Source organism: Colias croceus, chromosome Z (genome assembly GCF_905220415.1).
Source record: "Colias croceus chromosome Z, ilColCroc2.1".
Taxonomy (NCBI): Eukaryota; Metazoa; Arthropoda; class Insecta; order Lepidoptera; family Pieridae; genus Colias; species Colias croceus.
This window is the reverse complement of record NC_059568.1, coordinates 17,022,724-17,044,322: the sequence shown is the minus strand read 5'-3', so window position 1 is coordinate 17,044,322 and position 21,599 is coordinate 17,022,724. Positions and strand designations below refer to the sequence as shown.

Here is a 21,599-nt window from a genome sequence, read left to right as displayed (position 1 = left end):
TCAATATGTACATAGCTATATTATATTCTATAGCTTTCCTTAAGTATGTTTTAAATTAACAATCATATAAATTATTATGTTTGTTTACATTTTTATTTGTTACTTCGCCAATGCATTTGATAACCATTAGGTATGTATAATATTATGTAAGTAATAAGTATAAAAGAAGAAGGGTAGAGTTAAATAAAAAACAGGATATTATATAACGTATTACCTACCTGCTAAACAAACACAAAATATTTACGGCACAGTTTACATGGATTCTAAAATTATGATACGCCATTTAAAACGCATTAAAGGAAAATTATTTATTACCTACTATTACATAATGTGTGGTAATTAGTTAATTACTGGTAAGACAGATTTATATTTGTAGCAAAGAAACTAAAGAAATGAAATATGAGCGACATCGTACTTAAGAAAACTAAAATAAATTGTAAAAGTATAGCGTATCGTAGTTTGAGCAGCCGGCAGGCAGAGAGACGAGAGACAAAGTCGTAGAGTTGGCAGGAGTGAGTTAGCAGCCAAGTGGAGGCGAGGCGGGAGGCTCGTACTAACCGTATTTTTTGTTGAAACTCGCCCCGTGGCTCAGGAAATCTGTTGACAAACAACCTCTTATTAGAAACCTATTGTTTTTCAGTATTTTATATATTTATTTACACTAGTACATAAAAATAGTCTGATATACCTAATTGAGCAATAGAACATAAACAATACAAGCAAAATTAAATTCACAATATTACTGAACTTCTTTTTTTGGATTACATTGATGTTTCCGCAATTGAATATAAAATATATATATATACATAATATTATTATTATTAAATAAAAAATATTCAGTTAATCATGTACAAAATGTGTAGGTACCTACTACCTACACAGAGAATCGTGTAATTGATAAATATTAAAAATATAATATATTAATTTATACATTTCCTACTGCAATGCATGATCTAAAAATTTCTCACTTATCATTAATTTATTATCACCTAACATTACCAAATGATAAAACCACAGACTAATAATAATATACTACGTATACAAATAAAACGTTATGTTACAATAAACATGATGGTAATTTAGCATAGCGCCATCTACAAGCTCTACATGGAACTACGACTACAATCTCACAAACCGTATCGTTGTTCTTCTTTCTAGTTCCTTTGATCGACTTAGATGGCGTTGGAGAGTCATGTTGCTAAAGTTGGACTTCAATATTTTTTTTAGCTCTGCATAATTCCATACGCACTCACCGTTCCGACTCATCGTCTTACTAACACCGATTACACGAATGTCCGCTGACATAAAAACAGTTACACAAAACAATACTTTTAGAGTGAGATCCAGGAAGTATAAGTAGATATTTAATTTATAAATAAGGAGAAAATAAAGTTCGGTCACATGTGCGCGCGACGAGCGAAATATAGTGCGCCACGATTGGCGCGCGCCGGAAAGTCGGTAATGCAGGCTGCTGCCCCATTGGCCGGCCGGCGCGGGGTCGGTAAGGCAGAACACGGGACCGCACGTGACGAGCGCGCCCGAAGGCCGCTCGCAGGCCGCAGCTCACTCGCGTCTCGCACCTGACTACAGAGGGCGCCACTCGCCCCATTGTTTACTACTGACACTGTGACATAATTTCGCATAATCGGCCGCTGCTCGGACTGAGCGTAAACACTCAAACAAAAGTAACGCAGACGCTTGGAATGTTTAGATTCGGTGCGATGCAAATTATTTTTTAAATGATTCGTGGCATAAATAATAATTATAATACATTAAGCAATAGGCATACATATTGATTAAAATTTGAAAGGTTTAAACCCTAAGCCTAAGCTTTTATTATATAAGCTGGTTTTAATTACTGTATAGGATGTAGATCGGTCCCTTTTTTACAATAACCAAATTAAAAAATATTTATTTTTGTCATAAGGTATCAAAAATGGAATTTAAAATAAATACATAGTTAAAGTAATAATTGCGGTTAGCTTAAAATTATTTATCAATGAACAAAATGGCGATGGCCTTCACGACATTCGGAGTCGTTTGTAATTATTGTAGATATTCGTTCTATTATTGACGTCTCTGCTGATATTATAACTTTACTTCTCAATAGATAATATTATTATAATTAAACGTTCTTGAATCAATTTAGTCATGCGGACAACTTTATATCGGATTCAATAGTTTCCACAATTATTTATGAGGAAAACAATGAGGTTTTAAGCTATCAATGGTACCTACCTGTGTATCTACTGTAAGTTGTAAACACATTATTATGGTATTATGCTAAATGTACCGTTTAGTATATACCTACCTATAGCTACTTATTGAATTTGTTGAGTAGTATCGCGATCATAGCTCTACCAGCAGAAAATATTACTAATACCTACTATACTCAATAAGTCAATAATAATTAATGCTCTTTTCAAAGTATACGCATCTACCTACATATTATTTATATTTCAACACTCAAAAATATTCATAGCCAAGAATTTTTTCTGGCATCCGTGGCGACCCTGATTTAATGTCACGTTGCAAAATTGTTAAAACCGCTATTTGCGGCTTTTAAATCGATTTAACCACAAGACCGATGAGATTATTATTATGCTACTTAATAAACATATAATACGTATGCGATAAATAATTAATTCGGAACACAATCGTATCAACCCAGTATTATCATTTTTATAACTGTCGATAGGTAATTATTTGTGACGGATAGCAATGGTCGGGGCTCGTATCGAACCTGCGCCATTCATCGCGTGCAAGAGCATGCCGCGACAGGCAGCAGGGCGCACGCATCGTACGCATGTGTGCGCGCTTCTCCCGGGTATTTATACTTGTGCAGCATCCCTCAGCGGTGAGCGGACACGGTCTGTCATATTTATAGTGCGAGCAGCGAGACCCGCCGCGGACGCTGCGCAGCTGCAAGCCAAGCGCACCACGCACCAAGCACACCGCGCGCGGCTCACGGGGCCGCTACCGGCAACGGACGCTCTCCCGCCACTCGTATCGAATGTTAATTGATTACATTTATGGATTTGAAACGAATTTTAAAAGTGTCCTATAAATAATTGTAATTTATTGCTGTTTTATAAGAGTAATTTATGTTCATGCCAATCAGGGGGAAGTTAATACGAATTATCACCTAATGAGTAAAATGGCAATAATAGCTTTTTAAAAATAAACCCATACATTTTATTTCCTGTACATTTTGTATTTTCGAAGCGACGTTGTGCAATAGAATACATAGGTACCTAACTACGTTAGATATGTATTGTATTGCACAATGAGGAGCTCTTAAAAATAAACTTTCCTTTAAATTTAAGTACCTAAAATTTTTTATATTCATTAATGTACATGGGATATTCATTATTCATATCTCGTACTAAATGTATGGGGGTGTATAAAGATGATATTTCTCGTTGTATTTTTTAAAAATTATTACCTATTGTCATTAAACTCATTAGGTTGTAGGTACCTACTTTAGATATCAGTTTAAAGTTTTTTTTTTTATATCTGCAATAGTTACGGAATAATCGCCTGCGCACACTTAGCGATTACACCCTGCTTATTAATATAATAGGTATGAGGAGCGGGTCGCTACGCTTGTACTGTACAAATGTACAATGAGCCGTGAGCGGTGAACAGAATATGTAAGCAAACTCATCTCTGCGCCCAAAGTGCGCGTGGCTCGCACGACTTGTCACTAAACTAGTAGGTACAATTACAATAATTGATGTCGGTGTCGCCGGTAATTGTCAGCATACCCGCGCCCCGCTCCCCCGCGCCAACGCGCCCCGCGCCCTCCTTCCGCCTCGCCCCGCAACTCGTAATTGTGAAAATAGCGCGGAATTTTATTCATTATCACTAATGAACCGCGGCCGATTTGTAAACATAAAATTATACCCGTACACGTGGCCGTACTGTCGAAGCTTGTTATATTTTAAAAAATAGATTTTAGTAAAGACTTCTACGAAAATAATATTATAGCACTAAGAACTTTTTACGAAACAGTTTACATAGATTATGTCGTAAGTGCAACGGTGCTATAAGTTATAAGGTTGACGTGCGGAGATAATTCCAAAACACAAATAACAACAGACAACTATCTCGGGCGAAGATACAATCTTATCACAAACAATTATTTAGCAAATCTTTCCTATCTCGAGCCTTGATAATTTTTTAAATAAACAAATTAAAATATTTGAGCGATACGAGATGTAGGTGAGCAGTGTCTCAGATAAGGCTCCGCGATACGACGCGACTGCGATGTTCAAAGGTATTATGATCACAAGTAGGTACGTGTCGATCGAATCTTGAGGTTGCACTTGCATGCGGCGCCTGCGCTGGTAGCCGGGGTGCCGTGTGCGGTGTGACACACATTCATTGCAGTCTTTTTATTTTTCGCTTAAATCTCAAAAGCGGTACATGTTAGCACATCGACGCATCTGCTTACATAATACGAATTTTTTTGACGTTTTGCGACCACTCGCGAACCTGTTGCGCGGTGGTCGTTATCTGCTGATTTTTAGCTAATAAGGCCGCCGATCAGCTCTTGACACCGAACAACGCTCCGCACAATGCCAAATGAGCGGTTGCCATCCACCGCCGCCGCCCGCCGCCCGCCCGCCGCCCTCAACATTAAACAGACAAAGAGAAAATCACAACTACCTACTTACAACTTAGCAAATCTTTCATGATTTTGAAGTTTCTCTTTAAGACTTCTATGTCTTTAATGCAATAAGTGATTTTACAAACGTAAAAAACAGAACTAAAAGTCGGTATCCCCCACCGTAATAAGGGCGGGCGCACGCTCATCGGCTGCATATCTGATGCGCTTGCTACCACGAACTATCTGCTATTATCGGGCGAACCCTGTCATTTGTAATTACACAAAGAACCTAATAGTAGCAATTTTCCACCGATTATTTGGGTTAAATATTGAACTTCAAAACTGCCACTTATTGATGATTATCCTACTCCACGTTGAAGCGAAGCTATTCGTGATATCGAAATAATGTAGACTTATTAAATTCGCTGCATACAAAAAAATAACCCGTTGAATCAGCTGAGTGGTGAAGCATGCTAAGCCCCTGTGTTATTATTTGATAACACAACGTAGCTACAATAATTATGCTGCTCCGCTCTTTTTCTGTGTTTTATTATTGAAACATTAACTAGTGTAGAGTCAGAAACAATGTTAAAAATAAAAGCTCGCGTAATGTAAACATTTACTCTATACAATATTATCAGGTCGTAATACATATTCCGAGCGAGCAGCCTACTTTCCATCGATAAATATTAATTATACCAAAATAGTTTGAGCATTGAAACTTCCAAACAAAAACATAATCCGCCCACGCGGGGTGAAGCGGCTGCCGCCCGCCTTCTGTCCGCCCGCGCGCCCGCCGCCGGAGCAGTGTGCGGGGCCCCTGCTAAGCGTAAAATATGCCGAGTTTCAAACACAAATAATTCTTAAATATGTATATCAAGACTTCGAAATATTTTCCAAATATCTAGACACGCGGCAGCGTGTCAAGCCGAGTTCAAGCGAAGAGAACTGGCGAGCAGCAGCAGCAGCCGTATGTATATTTACACGAACCATTTCGAGCCACTTTTCACCCCCTTATAACTCGAAAACTATTTAAGTTAAATAAACCAAATTTGGTACATATCAAGAGGACCTCAAGATAAACAAGAACCTTAAATTTCATAAATACAGATTAAACAGTTGCGTAGATATTAATATCCAAAAATTGCAATTTTTAAGACTGACTGACTTATAGATATATACAAAACCTAACCCACTTCCAGATGACCTAGAAAGTTCAAATTTTGTAATCAACTAGGTAATAGTGAGTGTACAAAGGAAAAAATCAGAAAATACTGAATTTATCTGTATTTAATTTTTTTTTTCAATGACATTAATTTTGTTTGTATGGAAAAATGGAAAAGTTTATAAAAATAGAAAATATTATATTCACCTTACTAGTCTTAAAAAATAGATCAAAACTAGTCAGTGGCCGAAAAAAATTTTGAAATCCATCAATAAATGACTGAGATATAGATTATTGTTTTTAAATCATAATAGTATTAAGGTTTTTTGTGTAACAGAACATTGGCTTAAACAATGTCAGTTGTTAATAAATATTGATAATTATAAATTAAAAAGTATATACTTCAGGACATATGCTATTCATGGAGGTTCTCTTATTTTTGTTCATAATAGTGTAAAATGCAAAGAACGAACTGACATTGTTAGTCTTTCTGTAGAACGGACCATTGAACTGTCCTGTGTTGAACTGGAGCGTTACATTATTGTTTGCGTTTATAGACCCCCTTCCAGTGACTTTAATATGTTTGAGACAGTCATGGAAGAAATATTAAAGCGTTTAAGTAGGAGTAAAAAAAAAGTTATAGTATGTGGTGATTTTAATATTGATGTACTTTTACAAACACAAACGGCAACACGAATTGTTAATTTGTTTCAGTCATTTAACCTGTATAAACTTTTTAATGAACCCACACGAATTACACCTACTTCTGCAACCTGTATTGATAATATATACTGCGACTGCATCTGTTTAGAGAAAAATATTCTCAATACACTCACTTCGGATCACTGTGGCCAGAAAGTAGTTTTTGAATGGGATTGCTTACCTGAATTTAAAAGAACTAATGTTAGGCCTATAACTAAAAAAGGCATTAATAAATTTAGAGATAATATTAATAAAAACCTGCCCGTACTGAATGATCAATCCTGTCATAATAATCCTTGTGAAATGTTTAAAAATCTTTTTAATTTAGTTCATAGTGAATTTGAAAAAATATTTAAAGTTAAATCTTTAAATATTACCAAGGATTTACCATTTAGTAAATGGGCGACACCTAGCATACATAGGTGTAGGATTGTTCTTTATGAGTTATATGGTATGAAGCAATATAATAAAGATCCATCTTTTCTTAGTTATGTTAGAAATTACTCAAAAACTTTTAAAATTGTTTGTTTTACTGCGAAGCGTTTGTATATCAGGGATAAAATACGCGACTCGGATAATAAAGTTAAAACAGTTTGGTCTATTATTAATGGTGAAATGGGTAAAAGCAAATCAAGTAATACCATAAAACTTGTAAATAATGGCATGGTTATTGACAAAAATGCTGATGTTGCGCTTGCTTTTGAAGATTTCTTTAGTAGTGTCCCTGCTAGCATTACTAATAATTTAAATTCGTCTTCAATACTTGCAGAGACCTTTTTGAGGGACCATGTTGCGGGGTGCAGTACATTATTTGAATTGCGTCACGTAACTGCTAATGATATTGTTACAGCATTTAAGACACTTAATTTAAAAAATACTTGTGATCTTTGGGGAATGTCCGTAAATTTAGTTAATAATATAATAGAAAATATTGCAAACAATTTAGCTTTCATATTTAATAAGTGTTGTGACTATGGTACATTTCCTAATTTACTAAAGCTTAGTAAAGTTATACCTCTATTTAAAAAAGGTGATCAAGAAGACTGTAACAACTATAGACCTATCTCGATTTTACCAACATTAAGTAAAGTTTTCGAAAAGTTAATATTAAACCAATTGACTAGTCACTTTGCTTCTAATAATTTGCTGCACACCAAACAGTTTGGTTTCTCAAAGGGGCGCTCAACCACAGATGCTGGAGTTGCACTACTAACACATATATATAAGGCATGGGAAAACTCAAAAAATGCTTTGGGGATATTTTGTGACCTCTCCAAGGCATTTGACTGCGTTGAACATTGTACTTTATTGCGTAAACTTAATCACTATGGGATTAAAGGACAAGCTCAGAACCTCATAGCCTCATACCTTCATGATAGGATACAAACTGTAGTTGTTAATGGAGAACGTTCTAGCGGTGCGTCAATTAACATTGGTGTTCCACAAGGATCTATTTTAGGACCCTTCTTGTTCTTGGTATATATCAATGATCTACCTTATTATTTACAGGATAGGTGTGAAATAGTTCTGTTTGCAGATGATACCTCATTAATATTCAATGTGGATAGGCATGACCCAAATGTTGACGAAGTGAACAGTACTCTTTTACACATATCCGACTGGTTTACTGCTAATAATTTATTATTAAATGCCAAAAAAACAACTTGTGTTGAATTTTTACTACCTAACGTTAAAAAGTTGAGCAGAAATATTATATATAATTTTACATATTCACATTTATTTATTCTTTATTTATGAGTGTTTAGTTTAGATTTAATTTCAGTGTAATGGAAGAAGGCTTCGTCGAAGGTAGGAATGATTTAATTTGCGTAATATTAATATAAGTGAAACATCTTTAGGCGCATTTAGAGTAAAATTTCAAGATCGCGTCATGGCAATACCGTAACGTCATGGACTAAGGCGACGATTCTTCTATAACGATATTTGCATCTTGTTAATAGTGTGTGTGCAAATTCACGCAGGATGTTTAGAAAATCATGTAATCTTTTAAACAGAAAACGAGTTTAAAAAATTGCAGATAATGACGGGGCAATGTGCGCTGACATTCATAACCTACAAGAAAATATAGAAAATAATACTAAACAAACCATACAGAGAAACCGCAAGAAAAAAAAATCGTATATAAAAAGTATTAAGTATATTCATAAAGTAAATCAAAGCAGAGTAATTTTCTGTACAAAAAGTAATGATATCCCACCAAGAACATAAATGTAAAAATTGGAGCCGAGTTCAATCGTTGACTTAATTTGCCAAAAAAGAAATGAGATCTAATTAATGTGTGCCAAGTTCTGCAGACAGTCCAGAAATTTATTTACAAAGATGTATTAAGTTCTTAGGTTGACTGAAAACTCAATTGTTTTTATTTCCCTTAGAGAACAATGTTTATTCCAAAATATAACTTTTTTAATTTGAATAATATAATTATTTTCACAAAGCAAACAACTAATGACCTATTGAACCCCATAATTTGATGAGGCTAGTTTTTAGAACCTCACAAAATATAAACAGTACGTAAAACTAACCTCATCAAATTATGGGGTTCAATAGGTCATTACTCATTAGTTGTTTGCTTTGTGAAAATAATTATATTATTCAAATTAAAAAAGTTATATTTTGGAATAAACATTGTTCTCTAAGGGAAATAAAAACAATTGAGTTTTCAGTCAACCTAAGAACTTAATACATCTTTGTAAATAAATTTCTGGACTGTCTGCAGAACTTGGCACACATTAATTAGATCTCATTTCTTTTTTGGCAAATTAAGTCAACGATTGAACTCGGCTCCAATTTTTACATTTATGTTTTTGGTGGGATTCTACTTACCTACCTACTCTTCAAATCAAAAAGGTCCAAACAAATTAGATTATGATATAGTCATTCGCGGAATAGAACCACCTTTAGGGCTGATTACTCTTAGCTTTATTTGTAACACATGTAAGCACTAATGTCGTCGATTGTTCAGGTTTCAGGATCACCGCGGGTGGTAAATATTAATTTATTTATTTCGTATAGATAATTCTTACAATAAAGTTTTCCTGAATTAATTCGTAATAATACACGTATCACAAAAATTGAATTGAGGATCATAATAAATTATCTAGGCATCAATAACGTAATAAAACATTGTTCTCGGCTCTTTTCTTCGACCAAAGACCGGTGATACGGTTAAGTAAAGAGCCTTGTACCTGCTAAAAACTGCCTGAATTTAATAAACTCCCAAATTATTAAAATATCTCAACTAAATGCATGAATATTAAAAAAAGAACTTTTAAACATGAACGGCGCGACGGACACGGACGATACCCCGAAATAATTGCATTTGAGCGACCTCGAAACATTGTGCTGCTTGGAGTGGTGTGGAGCCGGGAGCGGTGTGGGCGGCTCTTTTGTACTGCAATTTTCGATCCATTTTCCTAAAAATTCCTAAAGCCTTACCATGATTTGATATGATAGAGCATAGGGCCTCAGTAAACTTTTTCCAGTCACGTCGATTTTGGGCTTTTGCTTTGGCTTCTTGCCACGACAGGCCGGTTTTGCACGATGCAGGGGGACGACCTTTTCTTCTACGACCATTCGGGGGCGTCCAGTCTAAAGCTGTTTTTGCTATATTATGTTCCGGCCTCCTAAGGCAGTGTCCTATCCACCCCCACTACCTGGAGCAGATTTGTTGGTCTAGGTATAGGTTTCTGACTGGTTATTTTCCAGAGTTCCTCATTGGAAACAACAAACAATAATTGTTTAAATGTTTTTTTTTTATATACAAGTGTCGAGATGCATTAAAATATAATTTTATATAACCGATTAATATTGTGTGATCAATAAATTACAATAATTACAGTATACTCTCTGAAAGCGATCGCCGCAGTCAATAAGAAGTTAAGAACGCAAACGAGAAATAGTGTGAAGGAATCTGTAAATGAGTTTGTAATCGGTGCGGCGTTCCCGGGCTGACAGGTTCATTAGCCTTCGAATCAAAGCAGCTGAGGACGTGAGGCGACGTCGGACGGACTGATGGTATTGTGCTATTTACCTGCCACCTGCTGCGGCCGCCCGGCGCGGCGCCGAGAAAGCCGACTCAATTTCGTTGCGCTCTTCCGAATGACCTCTTTGAATAACCGACCAATACGTGCCTTTGCCTTTGGCACTACACAGTACACTGCCGGGATCTAATCTAGTGGCACCTGAAAGGCTATTTGAACGTGTATATCCCATTATATGTTAGACATGTCATGTGACTAATTTGAACTATAAATGAATTCAATTTACTCTGCCCCGGCGAAATGATTCCCTAAAAAATAATTTAATGTTTATTTCGGTAGCTTGCTAATGGTAATTTATGGCCACAGGGAAATGAATTAGCTATAATTCTTATTCTCTGTTCTACTTGTTCGGTTCAATGGTTTAGTTGAGGCAACAAGGAGAGACAGGCAGACCGAGTTACTTTTACGTTTATAATATTTGTATGGATTAAATAGGGATGAGTAAAGATTGTCCATAAACCCAAATGGTTGAAAGAAAATGATTATCATTTATCAATAAAAGGAGGCACGAGGGCCGAGGCAATAGCAGCGAATATGTTTAAGGGAGCTTTCACGGTTACACGTACAATGGAAAAAGGTTTAAACAAAAATCATATCATGTATCTTTCGGTAACGCGTACACCAAAACATTATTTGCATTGTGTAAAGTACACAACAGTATAAAAGGCGTTACTGTCAGGTAGTCCGAATTAAGCCATCAGATTTACATTCTAAAGGTGGCTTCCCACGATCTGCGATTCTACGGATCTACACGCACAGCCGACGACTACGGACGGCAACGCACCGCAGACAGGGCTCATCCCACGGTCCGTGATAGTGCGGATCGGTCTGTATAGTTTCGTATTTATCTTCATTTCAAAATGCAAAGTGAACGAGCACGTATCGTTGCCGCAGCTGCGGCTATGCTTATTAGTTAGGCTTATTTCCTTCAATGAGATTGTTCCATCCTTTAACTGGGTTTTTATGCGGTTCCATGCATCGTATGCATCGGTTTTATTTTTATGTTCTGGCGCTGAAGAATTCCATAAAGTTGGTTCATTTTGATAAAGATTCAAAAATTCAAAAATAAGTTCGTTCGTCCACTCCATTTTCGCAACCAAAACACTACTACTCGCGGCAGCGTATGAACAAGTTGTGACCTGTCGGTCTGTGATGACACGGACGCGCTCGGACCGCGCCGCACGAGCTCGCACCGCACCTTTGAAAAAACCGACTCGCGACGGATACGGCGCACCGCCACAGACGCGCCTGTGCTACCACGGACGAGTCCCTTCCCACGGTGCGTAGGTGCGAGCTGGTCCGCGTCCGTCCGCGACATCGCAGACCGTGGGAAGCCACCTTAAGTAAACTTTAGAAACCGTAGCCAGCTATACCTATAGAATGTGTGAACGTAAAATTGTAAACTCCGTTTGATTACAATCTATGTAGGAATCTAGTCTCAGTTGATATTATGCTGTTGGATTGTATTATTAAAATGTTGTAAACAGGCCTATGGACTATGGATACAATAAAGTGACATACTTACTCATACATATTACGAGTATCATAATATAAAATAAGATAGATACGGGGTATTAAAAAATAGATGATGTCGGAAAGTTGTATATATAGCTCTGTAACGAAAAAATAGTTTTACCGCGGCAGTCCCCGAGTGCCACACGTCGTTTTTTTTTAAGTATTCAATGATCTTAGTTAAGAATCAATCTTCTAAACTATATTTTTTATTTTATATATTGAGATTTTTATATACTAAGTATATTGTTCGTATTACAACCAGCAACAAGTCAACAACCGCATATTTGACAAATCAATTGCTTGGTAGTTGCTGTCGTGTGGCTGTCGCAAGTCATACATAATACCGTTTGCAAAGCAACCTTTGAGTTTACATTAGCGACAACTGCATTTTTAGTTTTCCATTTGCTCGACAGAGGCAGCGCTGTTGACGGCAGATTATCTGCTTGTTGTCTGCTTTTACGTAATATGAAATAGACGATTGACAACAACTATTGCGCAATTTTTGGTTGTTGCTGATCGTCTGCAAGATCTGTAATAACTAATCCCACCAAAAACATTTTCATGTAAAATGTTGCCAAGACTAGCCTGAATGTAAAATGTTGTCAAAAAGTTATCAGATCTCATGTAGAGCCAAGCTTCTAACACTACACGCCCTAACTCTACAAGGCCTAACTTTACAAACTCTACACCTTAGTCAAAATATGTGACTTGGCCATTTCGCTACATTTACATCGGCGTAAGGTGAAAAATTAATTCACTGTTCATTACTTTTGTGTTAAACAATAGCTCTTGTAGTAACGAACGGCCAAGCCACATATTTTGACTAAGGTGTAGAGTTTGTAAAGTTAGGCCTTGTAGAGTTAGGGCGTGTAGTGTTAGAAGCTTGGCTCTACATGAGATCTGATAACTTTTTGACAACATTTTACATTCAGGCTAGTCTTGGCAACATTTTACATGAAAATGTTTTTGGTGGGATTTCATTTCTTTTTGTAAGTTGTTTGTAACAAAATTTTATGTCGATTAAATTTTTATTTTTTTTTAACAAGGAGTACCTATACATATATATATATATGTAGGGGAACCAAGTTTTAGATTATTAGATTAGACCTCTACCGTCATCAAAATTTAATTTAAAATTACAGGTCTCATACAAACTCCCATCCCCTAGTTTAAGGGGTTGGGGGATGAAAGTTACAAGTTTTATAATTTTTTTGTTGTTTGTGTGCTAATACTAGCTTACATACAAAATTTCAGCTTTCTAGGACATTAGGAAATACCTTAAGAATTTTGATGATCATCAGTGAGTCAGTGACGAAATTAGCGTTTTTTAGATATAAATAAAATCTGAAGTATAAAAGCTAATGTAATTAAAACTTAATATGTTCAATAAGTCCGCTATTGACAATATATCTCGAAAATTTTGTTGATCTAGCATAATCCAAACCTAAGTTATGAGGGTTCAAAAAAACGTCGAAGCGCTTCGAGAAAAGGTAGGTAGGTAGTGCCCGTGCGCTTCGCTTGTTCGCTTGGCTCGTCTTGGCGGGGGCACTACCGTGCCCCCAGATAAGGCAGCCGGTCTTCCCGCCTGTAGCCGCCCGCGCCGTATCGCTATCATATCGTGGCGTACGCAGTCAGTCGCGTTATCATCGCTAATCGATCACTGGTAGCTCTCGTGAACTCAGCGTTATTTGGCCAATTAAATTGTTTACTGTGGAATTTTTAGCAACTATTATTTTGTATTTCGTCGCGATAACTCAACAATAATTACGTTACGCCTCAATTTACTGATCTAGTCACTTTATCAACGCGTATTTATTACGTGCAATGAATCAATAATTATTATTTATTATCTACTCTCAATATAATTATGTTATGCGAATATGTCTACTATTTTATGTTAATGTCGTGGCCATATCGTAGATTTGCTCATTTCATGAAATGATCGCATTTCATGAAATGGCCGAATGTCTTTTGGCCACATCATGATGTGCTTTGAGCAGATCAATGATAAGAAATCGTTTCTCGATATGGCCAACTGGCCATATCGAGAAACGATTTCGTTATTTTCATGAAATGATCAAAATTATTTGATCATATCGTAAAATAGTTACATTAATTATTGGTAGAGGCGCTGCAAGCGCTGTGTTTATGTGATAAGATGGCGGCCGCTGGCGAAAATTTAATTATTCGCAGTTTAAAACTTCATAATTCGTTTTATTACTATATGAAGAAAGTCATAGCAAATAATTTACGACGAAGAGGTTCGACTACTATGGAAAATGCGGATATCTTATATTGAGAAAAAAATGCGTCTAAAATCCTTTACATAAATATATTTATATAAGTATCCTATGTTATTTTAATTATTCCTTTTTTTAAAAGCGATTCGCTTCTGGCACTCGCCGGCCGCTGCCGCGGCACGCTCGCTTTGCTCGCTCGGCTCGTACGATCTTTATTAAAGTCTAACCTAACCTAATCTAAATGTTTTCTATTGCAAAAACCATTCGCCGGCCACTGCCATGGCACTTACTTAAATGACAATGTTGTTCTTTAAAGATTCAGAATTTTTTAATGTTTTACGGACTTTCTATATTTTATACGGTCTGACCAAAATAATGTGGATGACCATATCGTGAAACGTTGACGATTTAACGATCTGATCAGACCATGTTGGCCATTTCATGAAATGCGACCATTTTGTGAAATGACCAATCATTTCATGAAATGAGCAAATCTACGATATGGCCACGACATTAATATTGCTTTTTTGGGGTAATTGAATTTTAGGGATGAACGGATCCGATTTGAAAAATTATTTCAGCCCATTTATATCAACACGCTAAGACCAATGCAATAGCAGTGGAACAGATGGGGGAAAGCCGCGGGGCATAGCTTGTTTTTGATAAAACGAATTCTTTTTATTACGAATAATTTTTTGTTTTTAATAAAACAAAGTCTTGTCTGAGTAATAACAATAACGCAATCAAATCTGTTTTCAGGAAATGGATACGGTCTATTCTGTAAGCCTTTCAGGCTTCAGCGCACTCTCTACGGGTATCAATACCGGATACTACTATTGTAATGTTGTTGGAGCTCGAAACTAAATACACAGCTATTAGCCACCTTAGTACCTTCCCAAACCTCAGGCGTGCTCTCACACTGCATGAGCGAAACTAACGAGTAAACTCGCTGTTTCTTGATGCTTGTTTCAATATTCAAATACTTAGGTATCTCTATTATGTTATCTTCGAACTGAATCGATTGTTGATAGTGACTAGATATAAATAATGAGCATAGAAAACAGAGCTAACCTACGCATTACGATGTGGTTTGTGTGTCGCGAGGTTATCTCTCGATAAGTGATGCCGAATGTCGCGTAGCGGATCCGCGACGACTGCCCGAGTGTCGACTGCGAGTGCGACTTGCGAGTTGCACTGCGAGCGCGCGACGCGTCGCGTCGCACCGCGCACGGGCGTGCGACCCGCGAACAATCAAGCGAAATTCGAAGATAACACATCAACGAGTGACGCATTGTGCGCACACTTCCCGAACTTTAACGCAATGCGGTGAGACGTCACTTTTTATCGGATTAGATTTAAACTGGCAGAGTTAACGAGATTTCGGACCAGTCTTAAAATGCATAGAAAAAAAAACTTGCTTGCTAATTTTAACGTTATTTATTACTTATTGAGAGCTTTATACGAAGCTTCATTCGCCATTCATGGATGCTTTCACAGAGGAACTCGTTGCGATTATCTCTTAAAATAACAGCTTGGGTCAAAAGTTAAAAAAAAAGACGGGTTGCACTCCGGGAGTGCCGGCAGAAGTGAAAACTTGCTTTTTCGATCAGGTCACGTGTCCTGACGCAAGTTTAAGATTTTATACCCATTACAGAAAAAGTGCTCAACGCCGCTAAAGAAGTTTTCACTTAAAAAACAAAACTAAATAAAAGAAAACAAATTCAATGGAGTACAGTGTTATCATTGGCCCTCAATTGACGTCACGCAGATGATGCAAGTTTCGGAGCTGGCGGCTTGTTGGGAGGCGGAGGTCACGCACCATGTTTTTAACAAATTTGAGTACTATATGATTTTTACGGGCGTGCGGTTCAAGCTGATAAGCGAATTGATAACAGGCGTGCCCGTGATCCATGGAATATATTAATATGTACTATCGTCTTTGGTCAGTTACGTATTGTTGAGTGACGGTCGAACACGGCCTTATATTATTAACTAACGAAGTACCGAGACTTCGTGCCAAAAATAATATAGACATTTAACCCACTGAGCCTCAAGCGGCCCGATCGGTCCCAGACACAATAGATTTTCTATTGTATGTCTGTGGTTCCGGGGCCTGAGTTATTAATTGTCTATAACGCGACATAAAGTATCGCGATTCTATAAAATTCAAAAACAACAAAATGAAAATGGAGAATGAAGGAAACGAATCGAGTTCGATATTTGTCCAAAAGACGATGCTCTCGCGGGATAACGGAAGCTGCCCGAGTTCGGCGCACAGTCTTTATTTACTCAGGCCTTACTGAGTAATTAATTTTATATTGTTCGTAAATTTTGCGCAGTGCTTCTTATTTCGTCGTCAATTATATTATTCTACGAGTAGGTAGTTACACCTTTAATCAAATAAATCGTTTAATATTTAAGTAGGTAACTACTTTTAATACGAATGTGAGGTTGTATGTATATTGTATATATTTTTAGCTACTACATTATCCTTTTGCCATTTTCCTCCTTTTCATAACATGTCATGTACCTAGTGTGTACTTTGAACGAAATATTATGTTGTTCGTGAGATTAAGAAATGAAATTTAAATAAAATTAGGTATCATTTTGCGGATCGTGACAAGTAACTTGACCCACTTCTAACTTTAGAAATAGACGATTATATTTAATGGCGTGAAATTATTGAGATAGAATATTATAAGATTTAGATTTAATTACAAACTTGACTACTAGATATTGTAACTTCATTCGGTTAGGCATCAGCTAATCAGAAAAAGTAGTCGGTAATTACCTATGTTTTTCTAGTAATCATTATTATTACCATTATGATATATTATGTGTATTAAGGAGGATAAATCCCGATGACGTTGGTGGCTACGGCTGGTGTTTACATTAATTGAGTTTTAATTGAAGGCGGTCTTTGAGTACACACACTAGCGACACGTTGATAGAGTAATTATGTAGATATGAATATGTCGAGTGTGTGTGTGTGTGTGTGTGTCATACAATGTGTGTGCGGCACATTCCGCTCCTTTGTTTGACCTCAACCACACGACCCTAAGTCGTAATGATTTTGTAACTGGAAAATATTCACGAAACACAATTCATAAATATTTAACAACTACACGTTGTACTCGCCTGTCTTGCTCTGAGCTAACTTGAAATATGAAAGAAATGCATATTTGATTTAATTGTTTAGTGTGGGCAAAATAAGTATGTACTTATTATTTAAGAAGTATTGATTCAAAGTTGAAACTACAATCTGTCGCATAAACTATTGATATAGAAATATGGTGTCATCTATACTAATATTATAAAGCTGAAGAGCTTGTTTGTTTGTTAGAACGCGCTAATCTCGGGAACTACCGGTCTGATTTGAGAAATTCTTTCGGTGTTAGATAGCCCATTTATCGAGGAAGGTTATAGGCTATATAACACCACGCTAAGACTAACAGGAGTGGAGCCACGGGGGTGAAACCGCGCGGAGCAGCTAGTCTGTAATAAAATTGTACAAATAGGCTGCAACTTGGGATTAGATTTATAACGTTTTGAGAAAGAGGAAATGATTTCGATACGAATGGAAGTAAAATATTTCGCAAGCGGCGCTCCGTGCCTCCTCGCCTCCTCGCTGCATCAGGAAATTGGAAATCATTGGACTCAGCGATAAATAAACATTTGAAGCCGCGACCGACAGCCGTGGGACGAATTAAATTATACACAAATTGAATCTAAAGTCTTCCGAAGAATGTATAAGAATTAAATTATGGTAATAGAACAGTTTTTAGTTTTGTATACTTTGGAATTCGGTCATGTAATTTAGACGCGTGGCCCGTGAAATATAGAGCTGATATATTTGCTCGCTATAAATAAAAGGAACCTCTATGCTTTTCCGATAATCATGTTTCGGCGGGCGGCGGTCAGCGGGCGGCGGGCCCACTCAAGTGAGTGAGGCTAAGGTTGAATAGTTAAGGTGTCAGTAAACTTCTTAAAGGACAGTTTGAGTTGAATTACGGTTACTTACTTTAATTTTCATTAAAAAAGGTATAGCCCCCCGAAATATAGTATCTTAGCCTATTCAATAATAATGGATATATAATTTAATAATTACTAACCTTATAAACATAATATTATTATGTTTGGAAGAATATGCAAAAACTCGAAATTGCCATTTCATTTAGAATTTTAAATGAAATAGACCACTAACCAATTGATTTCTAGATTTTCTACTACATAAATAAGTAATAAAATGGCGAAGGAAATACATATTGACATAGCTAAGTTAGAGATGATCGCCTGCAGCGGCTGCCCTGAGCATGCCTCAGCTGTGTGCTCTTCAGGCATCAGTTGGTACTCTGCTCCGAGCCTGGCACTGATTCACAAATGAGACATATTATTACTCGGATTATAGGTAATAAGTATACACATAATATTATAGTAATTTAAATATTATAGTAAATTATTGATTAGATAAATAATACAGCAAGAAAAAAATACAATTTCATTTCTGGCGCTACACGTAACTAATTTGATGACGAAAATTTTGATCCCGGAAAAATACGTAGAAAAAATAAATCTTTGTTTAGCCTAATTTCTCCGCGCGGACGGAGTCGCGGGCGGAAAAATTAAGCGACTCGCGCGCGGCGATATTAGTACTAATGTCTTACTTGTATACATAGTTACACAATACGTTCTCATCTTCTTGGCGATTAGTTATAGGTAATTAAAGAAAAAAGAAACCTATAAATTATGCATTGGACACTAAAATTTTACCATTATGTTTGAATAGAAGATGTTGAATGCGTCTCTTTCAATTTTAATCGTAGCTGAAAGTCACAGACAGTGTTTTAGACTTAAGTGCAAAATTTGAGGGCATTCCAGTTTCGATTTTCCTAATTTTCCAGTAATTTTGGATCAAACGAGGGCCGCTCGTGCTGGCGCGTCCCTCGGGTGGAGCTTCCTAAGACTGCTTGTTACAGTTGACATGAGACAGCTGATATATTTTATGGCAAAAGCAGAATTTGACGTCACGCAGCTGGCCGTGCGCTGGCGCAGCTCCGTGCAGCGGCCGGCGGCTCCGCGGGTGACGTCACGCAGCTGGCCGTGCGCTGGCGCAGCTCCGTGCAGCGGCCGGCGGCTCCGCGGGTGACGTCACGCAGCTGGCCGTGCGCTGGCGCAGTTCCGTGCAGCGGACGGCGGATCCGCGGGTGACGTCACGCACCCACCGATCCGCTGTCGCATTGCAATAATGAACTGATGCGATTGCATTCGACTGACATTGCGCTCGATTAACTTATGACACCGTTTCAATTGCAGTTATTACAATTCAGTTGTTTAAATTGAATTTTTCTATTGATAAACAATAATATACCTACGTTCGAATGCAGACCACGCACAGGCAAGCGTAGTGTAGACTGTAGGACGCACTGCGGCGCGTTGGACTGGTGGCCGGCATTGGGTGGATGCGATATGTAGAAGAAAGGAAAAAGTGGCGAGATCTGGGAGAGGCCTACGGTCAGCAGTGGACGGGAATAGACTGATGTGATGAATATGAATGCATAGAAGAATCACATGAAAAAAGCATTTGTTCCCAAACTGGTGGCTTTCGCAATAATTTATAGCAAATATTTTGTTACCAGTGATTTTCATTAATGATAAATAAAAGAAAATGCAAAGTTTATCCCTAAGCTGTCACTCGAGAGCTCACTCTCAACTCACACCTACGTATTTTTCATTATATAATGAATAAAGCAGCATGGCTACTGCATAAAACTGTTTGCTTAATTATATTTTTTATTTTTATTATCTTGAACGTAGGCGAGTACGTTAGGTAATAAACGTATCTACATTAACTTGCTGAAAAACTTGTTTTTTGCTAAAACGTACCTGAACGCCTGAGCCACCGCCGATCGAAACCCGCGCTTGCCGCTCCGGCCTTCCGAGCTTCCGAGTTACTCCACAACTGTACACGTAATTTGTCTAATTTGTTGTGTCTTTATCAATGAACCGCTCGATGAAACTCATTTGTACGTCGCAACGTCCACGGCATTCGCACAAAGCTGATTCATTCATATAAACGCAATGTTTTAAACGATTAAATAAGAAGTAGGTGTATCCGTCGTGGCCATATCATAGATTTGCTCATTTCATGAAATGGCCAACATAGTTTGATCAGATCGTTAAATCGTCAAGGTTTCACGATTTGGTCATCGACATTTGGCCAGGTCGTATAAAATATCTATCTATCTAATAGAGAGTCCATAAAACATTTAAAAATTCAGAATATTTTAAGAACTTGTTTATTGTCATTGAAGTTAGTGCCGCGGTAGCGCCGGCGAATACCAGAAGCGAATGGTTTTTTCAATAGAAAACAGGTTAGGTTAGGTTAGACTTTAATAAACAACGCCAGAAGCGAATCGCTTTTTAAAAAAGAAACAAAAATAGTCGCAATTCGTGAAATGACCATCCACGTTTGGCCAGTTCGACGATTTGGCCAAATGTGGATAACCAAATCGTGAAACGTTGACGATTTCACGATCTGGCCAAACTAAATTGGCCACGGATCAAATCTATACTAATATTATAAAGCTGAAGAGTTTGTTTGTTTGTTTGAACGCACTAATCTCAGGAACTAATAACTGGTCCGATTTGAAAAATTATTTCGGTGTTAGATAGCCCATTTATCGAGGAAGGTTATAGGCTATATTTCATCACGCTACAGGCAACAGGAGTGGAGCCACGGGGGTGAAACCGCGCGGAGCAGCTAGTCTACGATATGGCCACGACATATCTACACTTTTCGCACGAAGTTAAATGACGTCGGTTTCGTTTGTTCTCATGTTTCCAAATTAAAAACAAGCTCGTAGTCACGCCTTCTACAGACTATCAGAGACGCGGCTATGCTATTACTAAATCAACGAAGCTGTCGACTGTCGCGCTCGTACGAAACGACACCGAAATGTAAATAATGTCGAAGACAAACAGCGCAGAGTTGCATCGAAGCAGCGAGTAATAAAATTATAAAAACACTTGGCAATACACTGCAACAGAATTAGATTTTATTGCGGCTGTAGAAATACAAATGCAAATTTATTTGTAGACCAATGCAAATAATCATAATATCAGAGTGCTCATTAATAACTCTAAGAAACGTGTTTCGATTTCCTTTTTACATATTATGTACTTCGGTGAAGCTTTTCCTCTTAAAATCAGAAGTATACTTTTTTAGTTTATTTAATGACTAGTGGTCCGCCCTGGCTTCGCCCGTGGTACATATTTCGCAATAAAAGGTAGCCTATGTCCTTTCT

The 21,599-nt window shown here is 37.3% G+C and overlaps 1 protein-coding gene across 3 annotated transcripts in view; it reads right to left on the bottom strand.

Annotated features, from left to right (window-relative positions):
- The window catches only part of LOC123705519 (thyrotroph embryonic factor), a 136,356-nt gene that overhangs the window by 59,878 nt on the left and 54,879 nt on the right, over window positions 1–21,599 (bottom strand). For 2 of the 3 annotated variants that reach the window (XM_045654322.1, XM_045654331.1), the window contains exon 2: window positions 559–597. In XM_045654322.1, the coding sequence (XP_045510278.1) occupies window positions 559–597 (39 nt within the window). Of the gene's footprint in view, window positions 1–558; window positions 598–1,253; window positions 1,444–21,599 lie in introns of those variants that run through there. The other variant, XM_045654325.1, reaches the window with a different exon arrangement.